The sequence below is a fragment of the Salmo salar genome, chromosome ssa26 (assembly GCF_905237065.1).
Source record: "Salmo salar chromosome ssa26, Ssal_v3.1, whole genome shotgun sequence".
In the NCBI taxonomy this organism is placed as follows: Eukaryota; Metazoa; Chordata; class Actinopteri; order Salmoniformes; family Salmonidae; genus Salmo; species Salmo salar.
In genome coordinates, this window is record NC_059467.1 from 40,121,287 (window position 1) to 40,146,327 (window position 25,041).

The window sequence follows — 25,041 nt, forward strand, 5'->3', positions numbered from 1 at the left end:
TACCACACACTGGACTCTACCACACACACTGGACTCTACACACACACTGGACTCTACACACACTGGACTCTACACACACACTGGACTCTACACACACACTGGACTCTACACACACACTGTTCTCTACACACACACTGGACTCTGCCACACACACTGGACTCTACCACACACACTGGACTCTACCCACACACTGGACTCTACACACACACTGGACTCTGCCACACACACTGGACTCTACACACACACTGGACTCTACACACACACTGGACTCTACCACACACTGGACTCTACCACACACTGGACTCTACCACACACTGGACTCTACACACACACTGGACTCTACCACACACTGGACTCTACCACACACTGGACTCTACACACACACTGGACTCTACCACACACTGGACTCTACCACACACTGGACTCTACACACACACTGGACTCTACCACACACTGGACTCTACCACACACTGGACTCTACACACACACTGGACTCTACACACACACTGGACTCTACACACACACTGGACTCCACACACACACTGGACTCCACACACACACTGGACTCTACACACACACTGGACTCTACCACACACTGGGCTCTACACACACACTGGACTCTACACACACACTGGACTCTACCACACACTGGGCTCTACACACACACTGGACTCTACACACACACTGGACTCTACCACACACACTGGACTCTACACACACACTGGACTCTACCACACACTGGGCTCTACACACACACTGGACTCTACACACACACTGGACTCTACACACACACTGGACTCTACACACACACTGTTCTCTACACACACACTGGACTCATACACACACACTGGACTCTACACACACACTGTTCTCTACACACACACTGGACTATACACACACACTGGACTCTACACACACACTGTTCTCTACACACACACTGCACTCTACACACACACTGGACTCTACACACACACTGGACTCTACACACACACTGGACTCTACCACACACACTGGACTCTACACACACACTGGACTCTACACACACACACACACTGGACTCTACACACACACTGGACTCTACCACACTGGACTCTACCACACACATTGTTCTCTACACACACACTGGACTCTACACAAACACACTGGACTCTACACACACACTGGACTCTACACACACACTCGACTCTACACACACACTGTTCTCTACACACACACTGGACTCTACACACACACTGGACTCTACACACACACTGGACTCTACACACACACTGGACTCTACCACACACTGGACTCTACCACACACTGGACTCTACACACACACTGGACTCTACACACACACTGGACTCTACACACACACACTGGACTCTACCACACACACTGGACTCTACACACACACTGGACTCTACACACACACTGGACTCTACACACACACTGGACTCTGCCACACACACTGGACTCTACACACACACTGGACTCTACACACACACACACACACTGGACTCTACACAGACACTGGACTCTACACACACACTGGACTCTACACACACACTGTTCTCTACACACACACTGGACTATACACACACACTGGACTCTACACACACACTGTTCTCTACACACACACTGGACTCTACACACACACTGGACTCTACACACACACTGGACTCTACACACACACTGGACTCTACCACACTGGACTCTACCACACACATTGTTCTCTACACACACACTGGACTCTACACACACACACTGGACTCTACACACACACTGGACTCTACACACACACTGTTCTCTACACACACACTGGACTCTACACACACACTGGACTCTACACACACACTGTTCTCTACACACACACTGGACTCTACACACACACTGGACTCTACACACACACTGGACTCTACCACACACTGGACTCTACACACACACTGGACTCTACACACACACTGGACTCTACACACACACTGGACTCTACCACACACTGGACTCTACCACACACACTGGACTCTACGCACACACTGGACTCTAAACACACACTGGACTCTACACACACACTGGACTCTACACACACACTGGACTCTACACACACACTGTTCTCTACACACACACTGCACTCTACACACACACTGGACTCTACACACACACTGGACTCTACACACACACTGGACTCTACACACACACTGGACTCTACCACACACACTGGACTCTACACACACACTGGACTCTACACACACACACACACTGGACTCTACACACACACTGGACTCTACCACACTGGACTCTACCACACACATTGTTCTCTACACACACACTGGACTCTACACACACACACTGGACTCTACACACACACTGGACTCTACACACACACACTGGACTCTACACACACACTGTTCTCTACACACACACTGGACTCTACACACACACTGGACTCTACACACACACTGTTCTCTACACACACACTGGACTCTACACACACACTGGACTCTACACACACACTGGACTCTACCACACACTGGACTCTACCACACACTGGACTCTACACACACACTGGACTCTACACACACACTGGACTCTACACACACACACTGGACTCTACCACACACACTGGACTCTACACACACACAGGACTCTACACACACACTGGACTCTACACACACACTGGACTCTGCCACACACACTGGACTCTACACACACACTGGACTCTACACACACACACACACTGGACTCTACACAGACACTGGACTCTACACACACACACTGGACTCTACACACACACTGTTCTCTACACACACACTGGACTATACACACACACTGGACTCTACACACACACTGTTCTCTACACACACACTGGACTCTACACACACACTGGACTCTACACACACACTGGACTCTACACACACACTGGACTCTACCACACTGGACTCTACCACACACATTGTTCTCTACACACACACTGGACTCTACACACACACACTGGACTCTACACACACACTGGACTCTACACACACACTGGACTCTACACACACACTGTTCTCTACACACACACTGGACTCTACACACACACTGGACTCTACACACACACTGTTCTCTACACACACACTGGACTCTACACACACACTGGACTCTACACACACACTGGACTCTACCACACACTGGACTCTACCACACACACTGGACTCTACACACACACTGGACTCTACACACACACTGGACTCTACACACACACTGGACTCTACACACACACTGGACTCTACACACACACTGTTCTCTACACACACACTGGACTCTGCCACACACACTGGACTCTACCACACACACTGGACTCTACACACACACTGGACTCTACACACACACTGGACTCTGCCACACACACTGGACTCTACACACACACTGGACTCTACACACACACTGGACTCTACCACACACTGGACTCTACCACACACTGGACTCTACACACACACTGGACTCTACCACACACTGGACTCTACCACACACTGGACTCTACACACACACTGGACTCTACCACACACTGGACTCTACCACACACTGGACTCTACCACACACTGGACTCTACACACACACTGGACTCTACCACACACTGGACTCTACCACACACTGGACTCTACACACACACTGGACTCTACACACACACTGGACTCTACACACACACTGGACTCCACACACACACTGGACTCTACACACACACTGGACTCTACACACACACTGGACTCTACCACACACTGGGGTCTACACACACACTGGACTCTACACACACACTGGACTCTACCACACACTGGGCTCTACACACACACTGGACTCTACACACACACTGGACTCTACCACACACACTGGACTCTACCACACACTGGGCTCTACACACACACTGGACTCTACACACACACTGGACTCTACCACACACACTGGGCTCTACACACACACTGGACTCTACACACACACTGGACTCTACCACACACACTGGACTCTACACACACACTGGACTCTACACACACACTGGACTCTACACACACACTGTTCTCTACACACACACTGGACTATACACACACACTGGACTCTACACACACACTGTTCTCTACACACACACTGGACTCTACACACACACTGGACTCTACACACACACTGTTCTCTACACACACACTGCACTCTACACACACACTGGACTCTACACACACACTGGACTCTACCACACACACTGGACTCTACACACACACTGGACTCTACACACACACACACACACTGGACTCTACACACACACTGGACTCTACCACACTGGACTCTACCACACACATTGTTCTCTACACACACACTGGACTCTACACACACACACTGGACTCTACACACACACTGGACTCTACACACACACTGGACTCTACACACACACTGTTCTCTACACACACACTGGACTCTACACACACACTGGACTCTACACACACACTGTTCTCTACACACACACTGGACTCTACACACACACTGGACTCTACACACACACTGGACTCTACCACACACTGGACTCTACCACACACTGGACTCTACACACACACTGGACTCTACACACACACTGGACTCTACACACACACACTGGACTCTACACACACACTGGACTCTACACACACACTGGACTCTACACACACACTGGACTCTGCCACACACACTGGACTCTACACACACACTGGACTCTACACACACACACACACTGGACTCTACACAGACACTGGACTCTACACACACACACTGGACTCTACACACACACTGTTCTCTACACACACACTGGACTATACACACACACTGGACTCTACACACACACTGTTCTCTACACACACACTGGACTCTACACACACACTGGACTCTACACACACACTGGACTCTACACACACACTGGACTCTACCACACTGGACTCTACCACACACATTGTTCTCTACACACACACTGGACTCTACACACATACACTGGACTCTACACACACACTGGACTCTACACACACACTGGACTCTACACACACACTGTTCTCTACACACACACTGGACTCTACACACACACTGGACTCTACACACACACTGTTCTCTACACACACACTGGACTCTACACACACACTGGACTCTACCACACACTGGACTCTACCACACACACTGGACTCTACACACACACTGGACTCTACACACACACTGGACTCTACACACACACTGGACTCTACACACACACCTGGACTCTACACACACACTGGACTCTACACACACACTGTTCTCTACACACACACTGGACTCTGCCACACACACTGGACTCTACCACACACACTGGACTCTACACACACACTGGACTCTACACACACACTGGACTCTGCCACACACACTGGACTCTACACACACACTGGACTCTACACACACACTGGACTCTACCACACACTGGACTCTACCACACACTGGACTCTACCACACACTGGACTCTACACACACACTGGACTCTACCACACACTGGACTCTACACACACACTGGACTCTACCACACACTGGACTCTACCACACACTGGACTCTACCACACACTGGACTCTACACACACACTGGACTCTACCACACACTGGACTCTACCACACACTGGACTCTACACACACACTGGACTCTACACACACACTGGACTCTACACACACACTGGACTCCACACACACACTGGACTCCACACACACACTGGACTCTACACACACACTGGACTCTACCACACACTGGGGTCTACACACACACTGGACTCTACACACACACTGGACTCTACCACACACTGGGCTCTACACACACACTGGACTCTACACACACACTGGACTCTACCACACACACTGGACTCTACACACACACTGGACTCTACCACACACTGGGCTCTACACACACACTGGACTCTACACACACACTGGACTCTACCACACACACTGGGCTCTACACACACTGGACTCTACACACACACTGGACTCTACCACACACACTGGACTCTACACACACACTGGACTCTACACACACACTGGACTCTACACACACACTGTTCTCTACACACACACTGGACTATACACACACACTGGACTCTACACACACACTGTTCTCTACACACACACTGGACTATACACACACACTGGACTCTACACACACACTGTTCTCTACACACACACTGCACTCTACACACACACTGGACTCTACACACACACTGGACTCTACCACACACACTGGACTCTACACACACACTGGACTCTACACACACACACACACACTGGACTCTACACACACACTGGACTCTACCACACTGGACTCTACCACACACATTGTTCTCTACACACACACTGGACTCTACACACACACACTGGACTCTACACACACACTGGACTCTACACACACACTGGACTCTACACACACACTGTTCTCTACACACACACTGGACTCTACACACACACTGGACTCTACACACACACTGTTCTCTACACACACACTGGACTCTACACACACACTGGACTCTACACACACACTGGACTCTACCACACACTGGACTCTACCACACACTGGACTCTACACACACACTGGACTCTACACACACACTGGACTCTACACACACACACTGGACTCTACCACACACACTGGACTCTACACACACACTGGACTCTACACACACACTGGACTCTACACACACACTGGACTCTGCCACACACACTGGACTCTACACACACACTGGACTCTACCACACACTGGACTCTACACACACACTGGACTCTACACACACACTGGACTCTACACACACACTGGACTCTACCAAACACTGGACTCTACCACACACACTGGACTCTACACACACACTGGACTCTACACACACACTGGACTCTACACACACACTGGACTCTACACACACACTGGACTCTACACACACACTGTTCTCTACACACACACTGGACTCTGCCACACACACTGGACTCTACCACACACACTGGACTCTACACACACACTGGACTCTACACACACACTGGACTCTGCCACACACACTGGACTCTACACACACACTGGACTCTACACACACACTGGACTCTACACACACACTGGACTCTACCACACACTGGACTCTACCACAAACTGGACTCTACCACACACTGGACTCTACACACACACTGGACTCTACCACACACTGACTCTACCACACACTGGACTCTACACACACACTGGACTCTACCACACACTGGACTCTACCACACACTGGACTCTACCACACACTGGACTCTACCACACACTGGACTCTACACACACACTGGACTCTACCACACACTGGACTCTACCACACACTGGACTCTACACACACACTGGACTCTACACACACACTGGACTCTACACACACACTGGACTCTACACACACACTGGACTCTACACACACACTGGACTCCACACACACACTGGACTCCACACACACACTGGACTCTACACACACACTGGACTCTACCACACACTGGGCTCTACACACACACACACACTGGACTCTACACACACACTGGACTCTACACACACACTGGACTCTACCACACTGGACTCTACCACACACATTGTTCTCTACACACACACTGGACTCTACACACACACACTGGACTCTACACACACACTGGACTCTACACACACACTGGACTCTACACACACACTGTTCTCTACACACACACTGGACTCTACACACACACTGGACTCTACACACACACTGTTCTCTACACACACACTGGACTCTACACATACACTGGACTCTACACACACACTGGACTCTACCACACACTGGACTCTACCACACACTGGACTCTACACACACACTGGACTCTACACACACACTGGACTCTACACACACACACTGGACTCTACCACACACACTGGACTCTACACACACACTGGACTCTACACACACACTGGACTCTACACACACACTGGACTCTGCCACACACACTGGACTCTACACACACACTGGACTCTACACACACACAAACACTGGACTCTACACAGACACTGGACTCTACACACACACTGGACTCTACACACACACTGGACTCTACACACACACTGTTCTCTACACACACACTGGACTATACACACACACTGGACTCTACACACACACTGTTCTCTACACACACACTGGACTCTACACACACACTGGACTCTACACACACACTGGACTCTACACACACACTGGACTCTACCACACTGGACTCTACCACACACATTGTTCTCTACACACACACTGGACTCTACACACACACACTGGACTCTACACACACACTGGACTCTACACACACACTGGACTCTACACACACACTGTTCTCTACACACACACTGGACTCTACACACACACTGGACTCTACACACACACTGGACTCTACACACACACTGGACTCTACACACACACTGGACTCTACACACACACTGGACTCTACCACACACTGGACTCTACCACACACTGGACTCTACACACACACTGGACTCTACACACACACTGGACTCTACACACACACTGGACTCTACCACACACTGGACTCTACCACACACACTGGACTCTACACACACACTGGACTCTACACACACACTGGACTCTACACACACACTGGACTCTACACACACACTGGACTCTACCACACACACTGGACTCTACACACACTGGACTCTACCACACACTGGGCTCTACACACACACTGGACTCTACACACACACTGGACTCTACCACACACACTGGGCTCTACACACACACTGGACTCTACACACACACTGGACTCTACCACACACACTGGACTCTACACACACACTGGACTCTACACACACACTGGACTCTACACACACACTGTTCTCTACACACACACTGGACTATACACACACACTGGACTCTACACACACACTGTTCTCTACACACACACTGGACTATACACACACACTGGACTCTACACACACACTGTTCTCTACACACACACTGCACTCTACACACACACTGGACTCTACACACACACTGGACTCTACCACACACACTGGACTCTACACACACACTGGACTCTACACACACACACACACACTGGACTCTACACACACACTGGACTCTACCACACTGGACTCTACCACACACATTGTTCTCTACACACACACTGGACTCTACACACACACACTGGACTCTACACACACACTGGACTCTACACACACACTGGACTCTACACACACACTGTTCTCTACACACACACTGGACTCTACACACACACTGGACTCTACACACACACTGTTCTCTACACACACACTGGACTCTACACACACACTGGACTCTACACACACACTGGACTCTACCACACACTGGACTCTACCACACACTGGACTCTACACACACACTGGACTCTACACACACACTGGACTCTACACACACACACTGGACTCTACCACACACACTGGACTCTACACACACACTGGACTCTACACACACACTGGACTCTACACACACACTGGACTCTGCCACACACACTGGACTCTACACACACACACACTGGACTCTACACAGACACTGGACTCTACACACACACACTGGACTCTACACACACACTGTTCTCTACACACACACTGGACTATACACACACACTGGACTCTACACACACACTGTTCTCTACACACACACTGGACTCTACACACACACTGGACTCTACACACACACTGGACTCTACACACACACTGGACTCTACCACACTGGACTCTACCACACACATTGTTCTCTACACACACACTGGACTCTACACACACACACTGGACTCTACACACACACTGGACTCTACACACACACTGGACTCTACACACACACTGTTCTCTACACACACACTGGACTCTACACACACACTGGACTCTACACACACACTGTTCTCTACACACACACTGGACTCTACACACACACTGGACTCTACACACACACTGGACTCCTACCACACACTGGACTCTACCACACACACTGGACTCTACACACACACTGGACTCTACACACACACTGGACTCTACACACACACTGGACTCTACACACACACTGGACTCTACACACACACTGTTCTCTACACACACACTGGACTCTGCCACACACACTGGACTCTACCACACACACTGGACTCTACACACACACTGGACTCTACACACACACTGGACTCTGCCACACACACTGGACTCTACACACACACTGGACTCTACACACACACTGGACTCTACCACACACTGGACTCTACCACACACTGGACTCTACCACACACTGGACTCTACACACACACTGGACTCTACCACACACTGGACTCTACCACACACTGGACTCTACACACACACTGGACTCTACCACACACTGGACTCTACCACACACTGGACTCTACCACACACTGGACTCTACACACACACTGGACTCTACCACACACTGGACTCTACACACACACTGGACTCTACACACACACTGGACTCTACACACACACTGGACTCTACACACACACTGGACTCCACACACACACTGGACTCCACACACACACTGGACTCTACACACACACTGGACTCTACCACACACTGGGGTCTACACACACACTGGACTCTACACACACACTGGACTCTACCACACACTGGGCTCTACACACACACTGGACTCTACACACACACTGGACTCTACCACACACACTGGACTCTACACACACACTGGACTCTACCACACACTGGGCTCTACACACACACTGGACTCTACACACACACTGGACTCTACCACACACACTGGGCTCTACACACACACTGGACTCTACACACACACTGGACTCTACCACACACACTGGACTCTACACACACACTGGACTCTACACACACACTGGACTCTACACACACACTGTTCTCTACACACACACTGGACTATACACACACACTGGACTCTACACACACACTGTTCTCTACACACACACTGGACTATACACACACACTGGACTCTACACACACACTGTTCTCTACACACACACTGCACTCTACACACACACTGGACTCTCACACACACACTGGACTCTACCACACACACTGGACTCTACACACACACTGGACTCTACACACACACACACACACTGGACTCTACACACACACTGGACTCTACCACACTGGACTCTACCACACACATTGTTCTCTACACACACACTGGACTCTACACACACACACTGGACTCTACACACACACTGGACTCTACACACCCACTGGACTCTACACACACACTGTTCTCTACACACACACTGGACTCTACACACACACTGGACTCTACACACACACTGTTCTCTACACACACACTGGACTCTACACACACACTGGACTCTACACACACACTGGACTCTACCACACACTGGACTCTACCACACACTGGACTCTACACACACACTGGACTCTACACACACACTGGACTCTACACACACACACTGGACTCTACCACACACACTGGACTCTACACACACACTGGACTCTACACACACACTGGACTCTACACACACACTGGACTCTACACACACACTGGACTCTGCCACACACACTGGACTCTACACACACACTGGACTCTACCACACACTGGACTCTACCACACACTGGACTCTACACACACACTGGACTCTACACACACACTGGACTCTACACACACACTGGACTCTACCACACACTGGACTCCACCACACACACTGGACTCTACACACACACTGGACTCTACACACACACTGGACTCTACACACACACTGGACTCTACACACACACTGGACTCTACACACACACTGTTCTCTACACACACACTGGACTCTGCCACACACACTGGACTCTACCACACACACTGGACTCTACACACACACTGGACTCTACACACACACTGGACTCTGCCACACACACTGGACTCTACACACACACTGGACTCTACACACACACTGGACTCTACACACACACTGGACTCTACCACACACTGGACTCTACCACAAACTGGACTCTACCACACACTGGACTCTACACACACACTGGACTCTACCACACACTGGACTCTACCACACACTGGACTCTACACACACACTGGACTCTACCACACACTGGACTCTACCACACACTGGACTCTACCACACACTGGACTCTACCACACACTGGACTCTACACACACACTGGACTCTACCACACACTGGACTCTACCACACACTGGACTCTACACACACACTGGACTCTACACACACACTGGACTCTACACACACACTGGACTCTACACACACACTGGACTCTACACACACACTGGACTCCACACACACACTGGACTCCACACACACACTGGACTCTACACACACACTGGACTCTACCACACACTGGGCTCTACACACACACACACACTGGACTCTACACACACACCTGGACTCTACACACACACTGGACTCTACCACACTGGACTCTACCACACACATTGTTCTCTACACACACACTGGACTCTACACACACACACTGGACTCTACACACACACTGGACTCTACACACACACTGGACTCTACACACACACTGTTCTCTACACACACACTGGACTCTACACACACACTGGACTCTACACACACACTGTTCTCTACACACACACTGGACTCTACACACACACTGGACTCTACACACACACTGGACTCTACCACACACTGGACTCTACCACACACTGGACTCTACACACACACTGGACTCTACACACACACTGGACTCTACACACACACACTGGACTCTACCACACACACTGGACTCTACACACACACTGGACTCTACACACACACAAACACTGGACTCTACACAGACACTGGACTCTACACACACACTGGACTCTACACACACACTGGACTCTACACACACACTGTTCTCTACACACACACTGGACTATACACACACACTGGACTCTACACACACACTGTTCTCTACACACACACTGGACTCTACACACACACTGGACTCTACACACACACTGGACTCTACACACACACTGGACTCTACCACACTGGACTCTACCACACACATTGTTCTCTACACACACACTGGACTCTACACACACACACTGGACTCTACACACACACTGGACTCTACACACACACTGGACTCTACACACACACTGTTCTCTACACACACACACTGGACTCTACACACACACTGGACTCTACACACACACTGGACTCTACACACACACTGGACTCTACACACACACTGGACTCTACCACACACTGGACTCTACGACACACTGGACTCTACACACACACTGGACTCTACACACACACTGGACTCTACACACACACTGGACTCTACCACACACTGGACTCTACCACACACACTGGACTCTACACACACACTGGACTCTACACACACACTGGACTCTACACACACACTGGACTCTACACACACACTGGACTCTACACACACACTGTTCTCTACACACACACTGGACTCTACCACACACACTGGACTCTACACACACACTGGACTCTACACACACACTGGACTCTACACACACACTGGACTCTACCACACACTGGACTCTACCACACACTGGACTCTACCACACACTGGACTCTACACACACACTGGACTCTACCACACACTGGACTCTACACACACACTGGACTCTACACACACACTGGACTCTACCACACACTGGACTCTACCACACACTGGACTCTACCACACACTGGACTCTACCACACACTGGACTCTACCACACACTGGACTCTACACACACACTGGACTCTACCACACACTGGACTCTACCACACACTGGACTCTACACACACACTGGACTCTACACACACACTGGACTCTACACACACACTGGACTCCACACACACACTGGACTCCACACACACACTGGACTCTACACACACACTGGACTCTACCACACACTGGGCTCTACACACACACTGGACTCTACACACACACTGGACTCTACCACACACTGGGCTCTACACACACACTGGACTGTACACACACACTGGACTCTACCACACACACTGGACTCTACACACACACTGGACTCTACCACACACTGGGCTCTACACACACACTGGACTCTACACACACACTGGACTCTACCACACACACTGGGCTCTACACACACACTGGACTCTACACACACACTGGACTCTACCACACACACTGGACTCTACACACACACTGGACTCTACACACACACTGGACTCTACACACACACTGTTCTCTACACACACACTGGACTATACACACACACTGGACTCTACACACACACTGTTCTCTACACACACACTGGACTATACACACACACTGGACTCTACACACACACTGTTCTCTACACACACACTGCACTCTACACACACACTGGACTCTACACACACACTGGACTCTACACACACACTGGACTCTACCACACACACTGGACTCTACACACACACTGGACTCTACACACACACACACACTGGACTCTACACACACACTGGACTCTACCACACTGGACTCTACCACACACATTGTTCTCTACACACACACTGGACTCTACACACACACACTGGACTCTACACACACACTGGACTCTACACACACACTGGACTCTACACACACACTGGACTCTACACACACACTGTTCTCTACACACACACTGGACTCTACACACACACTGGACTCTACACACACACTGTTCTCTACACACACACTGGACTCTGCCACACACACTGGACTCTACCACACACACTGGACTCTACACACACACTGGACTCTACACACACACTGGACTCTGCCACACACACTGGACTCTACACACACACTGGACTCTACACACACACTGGACTCTACCACACACTGGACTCTACCACACACTGGACTCTACCACACACTGGACTCTACACACACACTGGACTCTACCACACACTGGACTCTACCACACACTGGACTCTACACACACACTGGACTCTACCACACACTGGACTCTACCACACACTGGACTCTACCACACACTGGACTCTACCACACACTGGACTCTACACACACACTGGACTCTACCACACACTGGACTCTACCACACACTGGACTCTACCACACACTGGACTCTACACACACACTGGACTCTACACACACACTGGACTCCACACACACACTGGACTCCACACACACACTGGACTCTACACACACACTGGACTCTACCACACACTGGGCTCTACACACACACTGGGCTCTACACACACACTGGACTCTACACACACACTGGACTCTACCACACACTGGGCTCTACACACACACTGGACTCTACACACACACTGGACTCTACCACACACACTGGACTCTACACACACACTGGACTCTACCACACACTGGGCTCTACACACACACTGGACTCTACACACACACTGGACTCTACCACACACACTGGGCTCTACACACACACTGGACTCTACACACACACTGGACTCTACCACACACACTGGCCTCTACACACACACTGGACTCTACACACACACTGGACTCTACACACACACTGTTCTCTACACACACACTGGACTATACACACACACTGGACTCTACACACACACTGTTCTCTACACACACACTGGACTCCACACACACACTGGACTCCACACACACACTGGACTCTACACACACACTGGACTCTACCACACACTGGGCTCTACACACACACTGGGCTCTACACACACACTGGACTCTACACACACACTGGACTCTACCACACACTGGGCTCTACACACACACTGGACTCTACACACACACTGGACTCTACCACACACACTGGACTCTACACACACACTGGACTCTACCACACACTGGGCTCTACACACACACTGGACTCTACACACACACTGGACTCTACCACACACACTGGGCTCTACACACACACTGGACTCTACACACACACTGGACTCTACCACACACACTGGACTCTACACACACACTGGACTCTACACACACACTGGACTCTACACACACACTGTTCTCTACACACACACTGGACTATACACACACACTGGACTCTACACACACACTGTTCTCTACACACACACTGGACTATACACACACACTGGACTCTACACACACACTGTTCTCTACACACACACTGCACTCTACACACACACTGGACTCTACACACACACTGGACTCTACACACACACTGGACTCTACCACACACACTGGACTCTACACACACACTGGACTCTACACACACACACACACTGGACTCTACACACACACTGGACTCTACCACACTGGACTCTACCACACACATTGTTCTCTACACACACACTGGACTCTACACACACACACTGGACTCTACACACACACTGGACTCTACACACACACTGGACTCTACACACACACTGTTCTCTACACACACACTGGACTCTACACACACACTGGACTCTACACACACACTGTTCTCTACACACACACTGGACTCTACACACACACTGGACTCTACACACACACTGGACTCTACCACACACTGGACTCTACCACACACTGGACTCTACACACACACTGGACTCTACACACACACTGGACTCTACACACACACTGGACTCTACACACACACTGGACTCTACCACACACACTGGACTCTACACACACAATGGACTCTACCACACACACTGGACTCTACACACACACTGGACTCTACACACACACTGGACTCTACCACACACTGGACTCTACCACACACTGGACTCTACACACACACTGGACTCTACCACACACACTGTTCTCTACACACACACTGGACTCTACACACACACTGGACTCTACCACACACACTGTTCTCTACACACACACTGGACTCTACACACACACTGGACTCTACACACACACTGTTCTCTACACACACACTGGACTCTACACACACACTGGACTCTACACACACACTGGACTCTACACATACACTGGACTCTACCACACACACTGGACTCTACACACACACTGGACTCTACACACACACTGGACTCTACACACACACTGGACTCTACACACACACTGGACTCTACACACACACTGGACTCTACCACACACACTGGACTCTACACACACACTGGACTCTACACACACACTGTTCTCTACACACACACTGGACTCTACACACACACTGGACTCTACACATACACTGGACTCTACCACACACACTGGACTCTACACACACACTGGACTCTACACACCTACACATACACTGGACTCTACCACACACACTGGACTCTACACACACACTGGACTCTACACACACACACACACTGGACTCTACACACACACTGGACTCTACCACACACATTGTTCTCTACACACACACTGGACTCTACACACACACACTGGACTCTACACACACACTGGACTCTACCACACACTGGACTCTACCACACACTGGACTCTACACACACACTGGACTCTACCACACACACTGTTCTCTACACACACACTGGACTCTACACACACACTGGACTCTACCACACACACTGTTCTCTACACACACACTGGACTCTACACACACACTGGACTCTACACACACACTGTTCTCTACACACACACTGGACTCTACACACACACTGGACTCTACACACACACTGGACTCTACACATACACTGGACTCTACCACACACACTGGACTCTACACACACACTGGACTCTACACACACACTGGACTCTACACACACACTGGACTCTACACACACACTGGACTCTACACACACACTGGACTCTACCACACACACTGGACTCTACACACACACTGGACTCTACACACACACTGTTCTCTACACACACACTGGACTCTACACACACACTGGACTCTACACATACACTGGACTCTACCACACACACTGGACTCTACACACACACTGGACTCTACACACCTACACATACACTGGACTCTACCACACACACTGGACTCTACACACACACTGGACTCTACACACACACACACACTGGACTCTACACACACACTGGACTCTACCACACACATTGTTCTCTACACACACACTGGACTCTACACACACACACTGGACTCTACACACACACTGGACTCTACCACACACTGGACTCTACCACACACACTGGACTCTACACACACACTGGACTCTACACACACACTGGACTCTACACACACACTGGACTCTACCACACACTGGACTCTACCACACACTGGACTCTACACACACACTGGACTCTACACACACACTGGACTCTACACACACACACACTGGACTCTACACACACACTGGACTCTACACACACACTGGACTCTACACACACACTGGACTCTACACACACACTGGACTCTACCACACACTGGACTCTACCACACACTGGACTCTACACACACACTGGACTCTACACACACACTGTTCTCTACACACACACTGGACTCTACACACACACTGGACTCTACACACACTGGACTCTACACACACACAGGTCTCTACACACACACTGGACTCTACCACACACACTGGACTCTACACACACACTGGACTCTACACACACACTGGACTCTACACACACACTGGACTCTACACACACACTGGACTCTACACACACACTGGACTCTAAACACACACTGGACTCTACACACACACTGGACTCTACCACACACACTGGACTCTACACACACACTGGACTCTACACACACTGGACTCTACCACACACACTGTTCTCTACACACACACTGGACTCTACACACACACTGGACTCTACACACACACTGGACTCTACACACACACTGGACTCTACCACACACACTGGACTCTACCACACACACTGGACTCTACACACACACTGGACTCTACCACACACTGGACTCTACACACACACTGGACTCTACACACACACTGGACTCTACACACACACTGGACTCTACACACACACTGGACTCTACACACACACTGGACTGGACTCTACACACACACTGGACTGGACTCTACACACACACTGGACTGGACTCTACACACACACTGGACTCTACACACACACTGGACTCTACACACACACTGGACTCTACACACACACACACACTGGACTCTACACAGACACTGGACTCTACACACACACTGGACTCTACACACACACTGGACTGGACTCTACACACACACTGGACTGGACTCTACACACACACTGGACTGGACTCTACACACACACTGGACTCTACACACACACTGGACTCTACACACACACTGGACTCTACACACACACTGGACTCTACACACACACTGGACTCTACACACACTGGACTCTACACACACACTGTTCTCTACACACACACTGGACTCTACCACACACACTGGACTCTACACACACACTGGACTCTACACACACACTGGACTCTACACACACACTGGACTCTACACACACACTGGACTCTAAACACACACTGGACTCTACACACACACTGGACTCTACCACACACACTGGACTCTACACACACACTGGACTCTACACACACTGGACTCTACCACACACACTGTTCTCTACACACACACTGGACTCTACACACACACTGGACTCTACACACACACTGGACTCTACACACACACTGGACTCTACCACACACACTGGACTCTACCACACACACTGGACTCTACACACACACTGGACTCTACCACACACTGGACTCTACACACACACTGGACTCTACACACACACTGGACTCTACACACACACTGGACTCTACACACACACTGGACTCTACACACACACTGGACTGGACTCTACACACACACTGGACTGGACTCTACACACACACTGGACTGGACTCTACACACACACTGGACTCTACACACACACTGGACTCTACACACACACTGGACTCTACACACACACTGGACTCTACACACACACACACACACTGGACTCTACACAGACACTGGACTCTACACACACACTGGACTCTACACACACACTGGACTGGACTCTACACACACACTGGACTGGACTCTACACACACACTGGACTGGACTCTACACACACACTGGACTCTACACACACACTGGACTCTACACACACACTGGACTCTACACACACACTGGACTCTACACACACACTGGACTCTACACACACACACACACTGGACTCTACACACACACTGGACTCTACACACACACACTGGACTCTATAGCCATGTTTATTTCTACTCCCTGTATAAAGCCATGTTATTTTCTACTCCCTGTATAAAGCCATGTTAGTTTCTACTCCCTGTATAAAGCCATGTTATTTTCTACTCCATGTATAAAGCCATGTTAGTTTCTACTCCCTGTATAAAGCCATGTTAGTTTCTACTCCCTGTATAAAGCCATGTTAGTTTCTACTCCCTGTATAAAGCCATGTTAATTTCTACTCCCTGTATAAAGCCATGTTATTTTCTACTCCCTGTATAAAGCCATGTTAGTTTCTACTCCCTGTATAAAGCCATGTTAGTTTCTACTCCCTGTATAAAGCCATGTTAGTTTCTACTCCCTGTATAAAGCCATGTTAATTTCTACTCCCTGTATAAAGCCATGTTAGTTTCTACTCCCTGTATAAAGCCATGTTAGTTTCTACTCCCTGTATAAAGCCATGTTAGTTTCTACTCCCTGTATAAAGCCATGTTAATTTCTACTCCCTGTATAAAGCCATGTTAATTTCTACTCCCTGTATAAAGCCATGTTAGTTTCTACTCCCTGTATAAAGCCATGTTAGTTTCTACTCCCTGTATAAAGCCATGTTAGTTTCTACTCCTGTATAAAGCCATGTTAGTTTCTACTCCTGTATAAAGCCATGTTAATTTCTACTCCCTGTATAAAGCCATGTTAGTTTCTACTCCCTGTATAAAGCCATGTTAGTTTCTACTCCCTGTATAAAGCCATGTTAGTTTCTACTCCCTGTACAAAGCCATGTTAGTTTCTACTCCCTGTACAAAGCCATGTTAGTTTCTACTCCCTGTATAAAGCCATGTTAGTTTCTACTCCCTGTATAAAGCCATGTTAGTTTCTACTCCCTGTACAAAGCCATGTTAGTTTCTACTCCCTGTACAAAGCCATGTTAGTTTCTACTCCCTGTATAAAGCCATGTTAGTTTCTACTCCCTGTATAAAGCCATGTTATTTTCTACTCCCTGTATAAAGCCATGTTAATTTCTACTCCCTGTATAAAGCCATGTTATTTTCTACTCGTTATTGTTATTCAGTGTGTATTTTACCTCATGCCACTATTTATTATTTTAATCTTTATCTTTCTCTCTGCATTGTTGGAAAAGGACCCATAAGCAAGCATTTCACTGTTTAGTCTACACCTGTTTACGAAGCATGTGAAAAATACAATTTGATTTGATTTGTATACATCATAAATGTAATTTAATTTGAGCTCTTTGAATGAATTATTTGTGAAAGGAACGCTGTTCTATATTTTCAGTGTACAAATGGATAAAACTGAGTGGGCCTGACATGACAGCCTTGCCTACTACCTTTCTTTAGTCACAAACTTCCTCACCAGTATGAGTTCATCTCCCCTCAGCTCTCTGGTCCAGAAGGTCCTTGGGCCGTTGCCATCCAGGAGAGTCTGCCTGCAGTACATTTTGCTCTCTGTCTCCCATGTGGCCAGGCTCTGTTGATATGAGTGTAATGCAATGAAGAGGGTCCATGTCAGTACATCCATGTACTTTCCTGTCCTCACTTATCTGAAGGGGATCTGATCTGAATGAGTGAACATGGGCTGCATCTCAATGTAGCTTCCTCTGCTTGTCTCCTTTCCTTCATCCGTACAAAGGCTATCTGAATAGGATTGGGACATTACCTTTACATTGTATGGGGGCAGAGACTACCTTTACATTGTATGGGGGCAGAGACTACCTTTACATTGTATGGGGCAGAGACTACCTTTACATTGTATGGGGGCAGAGACTACCTTTACATTGTATGGGGCAGAGGCTACCTTACATTGTATGGGGCAGAGACTACCTTACATTGTATGGGGGCAGAAACTACCTTTACATTGTATGGGGCAGAGACTACCTTTACATTGTATGGGGCAGAGACTACCTTTACATTGTATGGGGGCAGAGACTACCTTTACATTGTATGGGGCAGAGACTATCTTTACATTGTATGGGGCAGAGACTACCTTACATTGTATGGGGGCAGAGACTACCTTTACATTGTATGGGGCAGAGACTACCTTTACATTGTATGGGGCAGAGACTACCTTACATTGTATGGGGGCAGAGACTACCTTTACATTGTATGGGGCAGAGACTACCTTACATTGTATGTGGGCAGAGACTACCTTTACATTATATGGGGCAGACTCAGAGACTTTACCTTGCACTTCCTGCCATCTACTGTCTCCTCATTGAACTCCTGGCCTATGAGGAAGTTGATCTCGGTGGTGCGCACGGTGGTGGAGGTCTTGATGTAGAACTGCTCCCCATTCTGCCTGATCTCCACGTGAGGTTTGGACGCCGCGGCACCAGCCACCTTCCTTAACATAGCATTGACGCCTGTGGGCAAATAACACCTGTCATTATGCTTACTTTAACAGTCATAAGTGCTGCATAACCAATTGCATGTCAGAATGTGTGATTGATCAGTTTTGACTTTGTCAGGTTATGACAACTGACTGGACACAACCTTGACATGTCACTGGGTTGAACCCATGGTGACAATACGGCTTCACGGGGCTATCGTTTGACTTGTACTGACATCTGGTATGTCATGTTTGCTCCTATCCTCACCTGATTCAAAGATGAGTACAGTTACATTTCTGTCTCCTCCTGGCGACATTGATAGAAGGAAAACAATCCTGAATTCCACTTGCAAAGGTGTAGGTTGTGCTTATTTACAAGAGGAATGCATAGTGGCAGTGTTACCTATTTGTGGTAAAGTCATGGTAGACAGAAGGTTCTTGGAGTGTGAGAAGATATCAATGGTGCACTGTAGGTATTCAAGTTGTTATATACAGAGTTCTCAAGGCAAGCAACTGCAAATGAGATGGTTATTAGCAGATGTTGCAAATATGGGTGGACGCTATGACAAGGTGATGAAAACAAGGAATGCTGGAGTCATTAGCTTTGTTTAGCTCTCCTGCAGACTGATGGATTCCTCCAAGAAGTTATTATGGCGCTAGTTGGCTGTGTCACACAGTTGCAATATAACCAATTGGATGAGAAAATGTCTTGATGTTTCCATTCATTCCCCTCTGCATATGTTTTCAGAGCTGCTCTGTCTCTCTCAAATACTGTATCCTTCAGTACTAGTCTTATTGTTCTCATTTAAAACTACAATCTGTGTACTTGAGTTCCCCAGAGGAGAGGAGTTCAATCTTTTCACCTTTTTTTCTCCTCTCATCACTTTGTTCCACGATGAAAAAAAACAAACTATGGCACCAAAAGCCAAAGTTTTGTCCAACCCAATACCTAGAGCTCAGATTAAGTGAGATCTCAGTGCAGTCACAGGAGACGTATTTGAGAAAACATACACAGTGGATTGTCTCATCTATTCCACACCAGCTGGGCTCAATAGTGCAGCTTTGGGATGATCCACCCTCACTGCTTTCACTGAAAAGATGACTATTCTATGGCAGGAAACAACATGCAAGATCAAGCTTAAGTGATTTGTAATATGTATATTACATGTGCACCTTGTGTACATTTTCTATTCTTTTTTTTATACATGCCCAACTCAATTGACTTTTGGAATATCAACAAATGACAACATCAAATGCATCTCAAATGAACAAGGTACATGGATTAATACATGCTGGGATGATCCTAAAACTGATGATATATGTAAAAGTCAAAGATGATCAAGATGTCAGGCAGCCTGTGGTCTCTCCCAATTATTGTTTTCTCAAATATTACCCCAATAATAGAACACAGATAAAAATAATGATGGGTTTGGTAGTCGGACACAATAGAGAAAGAACAGTTAGGATTTTGATAGTATATGGTTAAGTATGTATTCTTTCAAATAGCTCTTAATGATAGAAGGTAAGAACTATAGACATCTTACCAAGTGCTTTGAGTAGTTCATCAAAATTCTCACTGCTTCTCATTTTCCAAGTGCCTGCGAAATTGGTCATTTTCTTGGGAAGGCTCGACGTGTACCGATCTCTCTCTGCTGATCTCTCTCTGCCTCTTGATATGCTCTGTATCTCATCAGCTCACTGTCCCACTATCCCTCCCCTACGCGCTCCCTTTCACCCTCCCTCCCTTTCTCTCTCTCTGTAATAACCCCTCACAGCATGCTCCTCTCTCTCTCTCTGTAATAACCCCTCACAGCATGCTCCTCTCTCTCTAGTCCTGTAGTGAGTGAAATGTCCTCCTCTTAATGACCATTTTAAATGACAGATGGACAGGGGTTCAGGTGGTCTCATTTCAAGCCTGCAATATAAATAGGACAAATAGGACATTTAAATGGAATGAATTCCATAGAAAAGAACCATGGATGTCACCATCACAGCAATATAATAAAGCGTTGAATGCAATTATGGTTTCCAATATAAACCAATATTGTAGTCGTGATAAGATCTAAGATCTTTCTTTGATAAACGATGGGAGTCAATGTCCATCTAACGTTCATCCCATTGACAAGCACTCTCTCCCTGGCTACAGCTAAGGATCAGACTAAACATGCATTCAATACATTTCCCATTAAGTCCAATTCAACCCAAGCACCCCCCCCACCCCAACTCACCAACTCACTGAAACAGCCCCCCAACACAGAATGAGAGGCCCCGATAGCTTCACTCACTCCCCCTCCCATCAAGTCTGATTTGTTCTCTTTCTGATGGCTCTTCATCAATCTCTTTGACAAAGTGGCTTCCAGACAGCAGTTGATAATTAATGTATAGAGCAGAGCAGGGAGCACTCTGTCATCCCTCCAGGAAGTGTCACGTTAAAAAGGCTCCCATCTATTTCTCTATGCATGCTGGTCCACCACAGTTTGTCTCATCAATCAATAGATTTGTCTTTAGTCTTTGGGTGCTGTTTTTCTTTGAACACACAGAGAGCAGTAGGGGAAAGAAAAACAGAGAAATGGTTAGATTTTTTGTGTTAAGCGTTGAATG

At 48.5% G+C, this 25,041-nt stretch overlaps 1 protein-coding gene across 1 annotated transcript in view; it reads right to left on the reverse strand.

Annotated features, from left to right (window-relative positions):
• The window catches only part of LOC123730765 (cellular retinoic acid-binding protein 1), a 30,923-nt gene extending 6,608 nt beyond the window's left edge, over nt 1-24,315 (reverse strand). The window contains exons 1-3 of the mRNA XM_045708520.1: nt 23,985-24,315; nt 22,296-22,474; nt 21,469-21,582 (exon numbers count right to left, since the gene is read on the reverse strand). Coding sequence (XP_045564476.1) covers nt 21,469-21,582; nt 22,296-22,474; nt 23,985-24,054 — 363 coding nt within the window. The 5' untranslated portion in view covers nt 24,055-24,315. The remainder of the gene's footprint in view (nt 1-21,468; nt 21,583-22,295; nt 22,475-23,984) is intronic.
• Nucleotides 24,316-25,041: the final 726 nt, after the last annotated feature.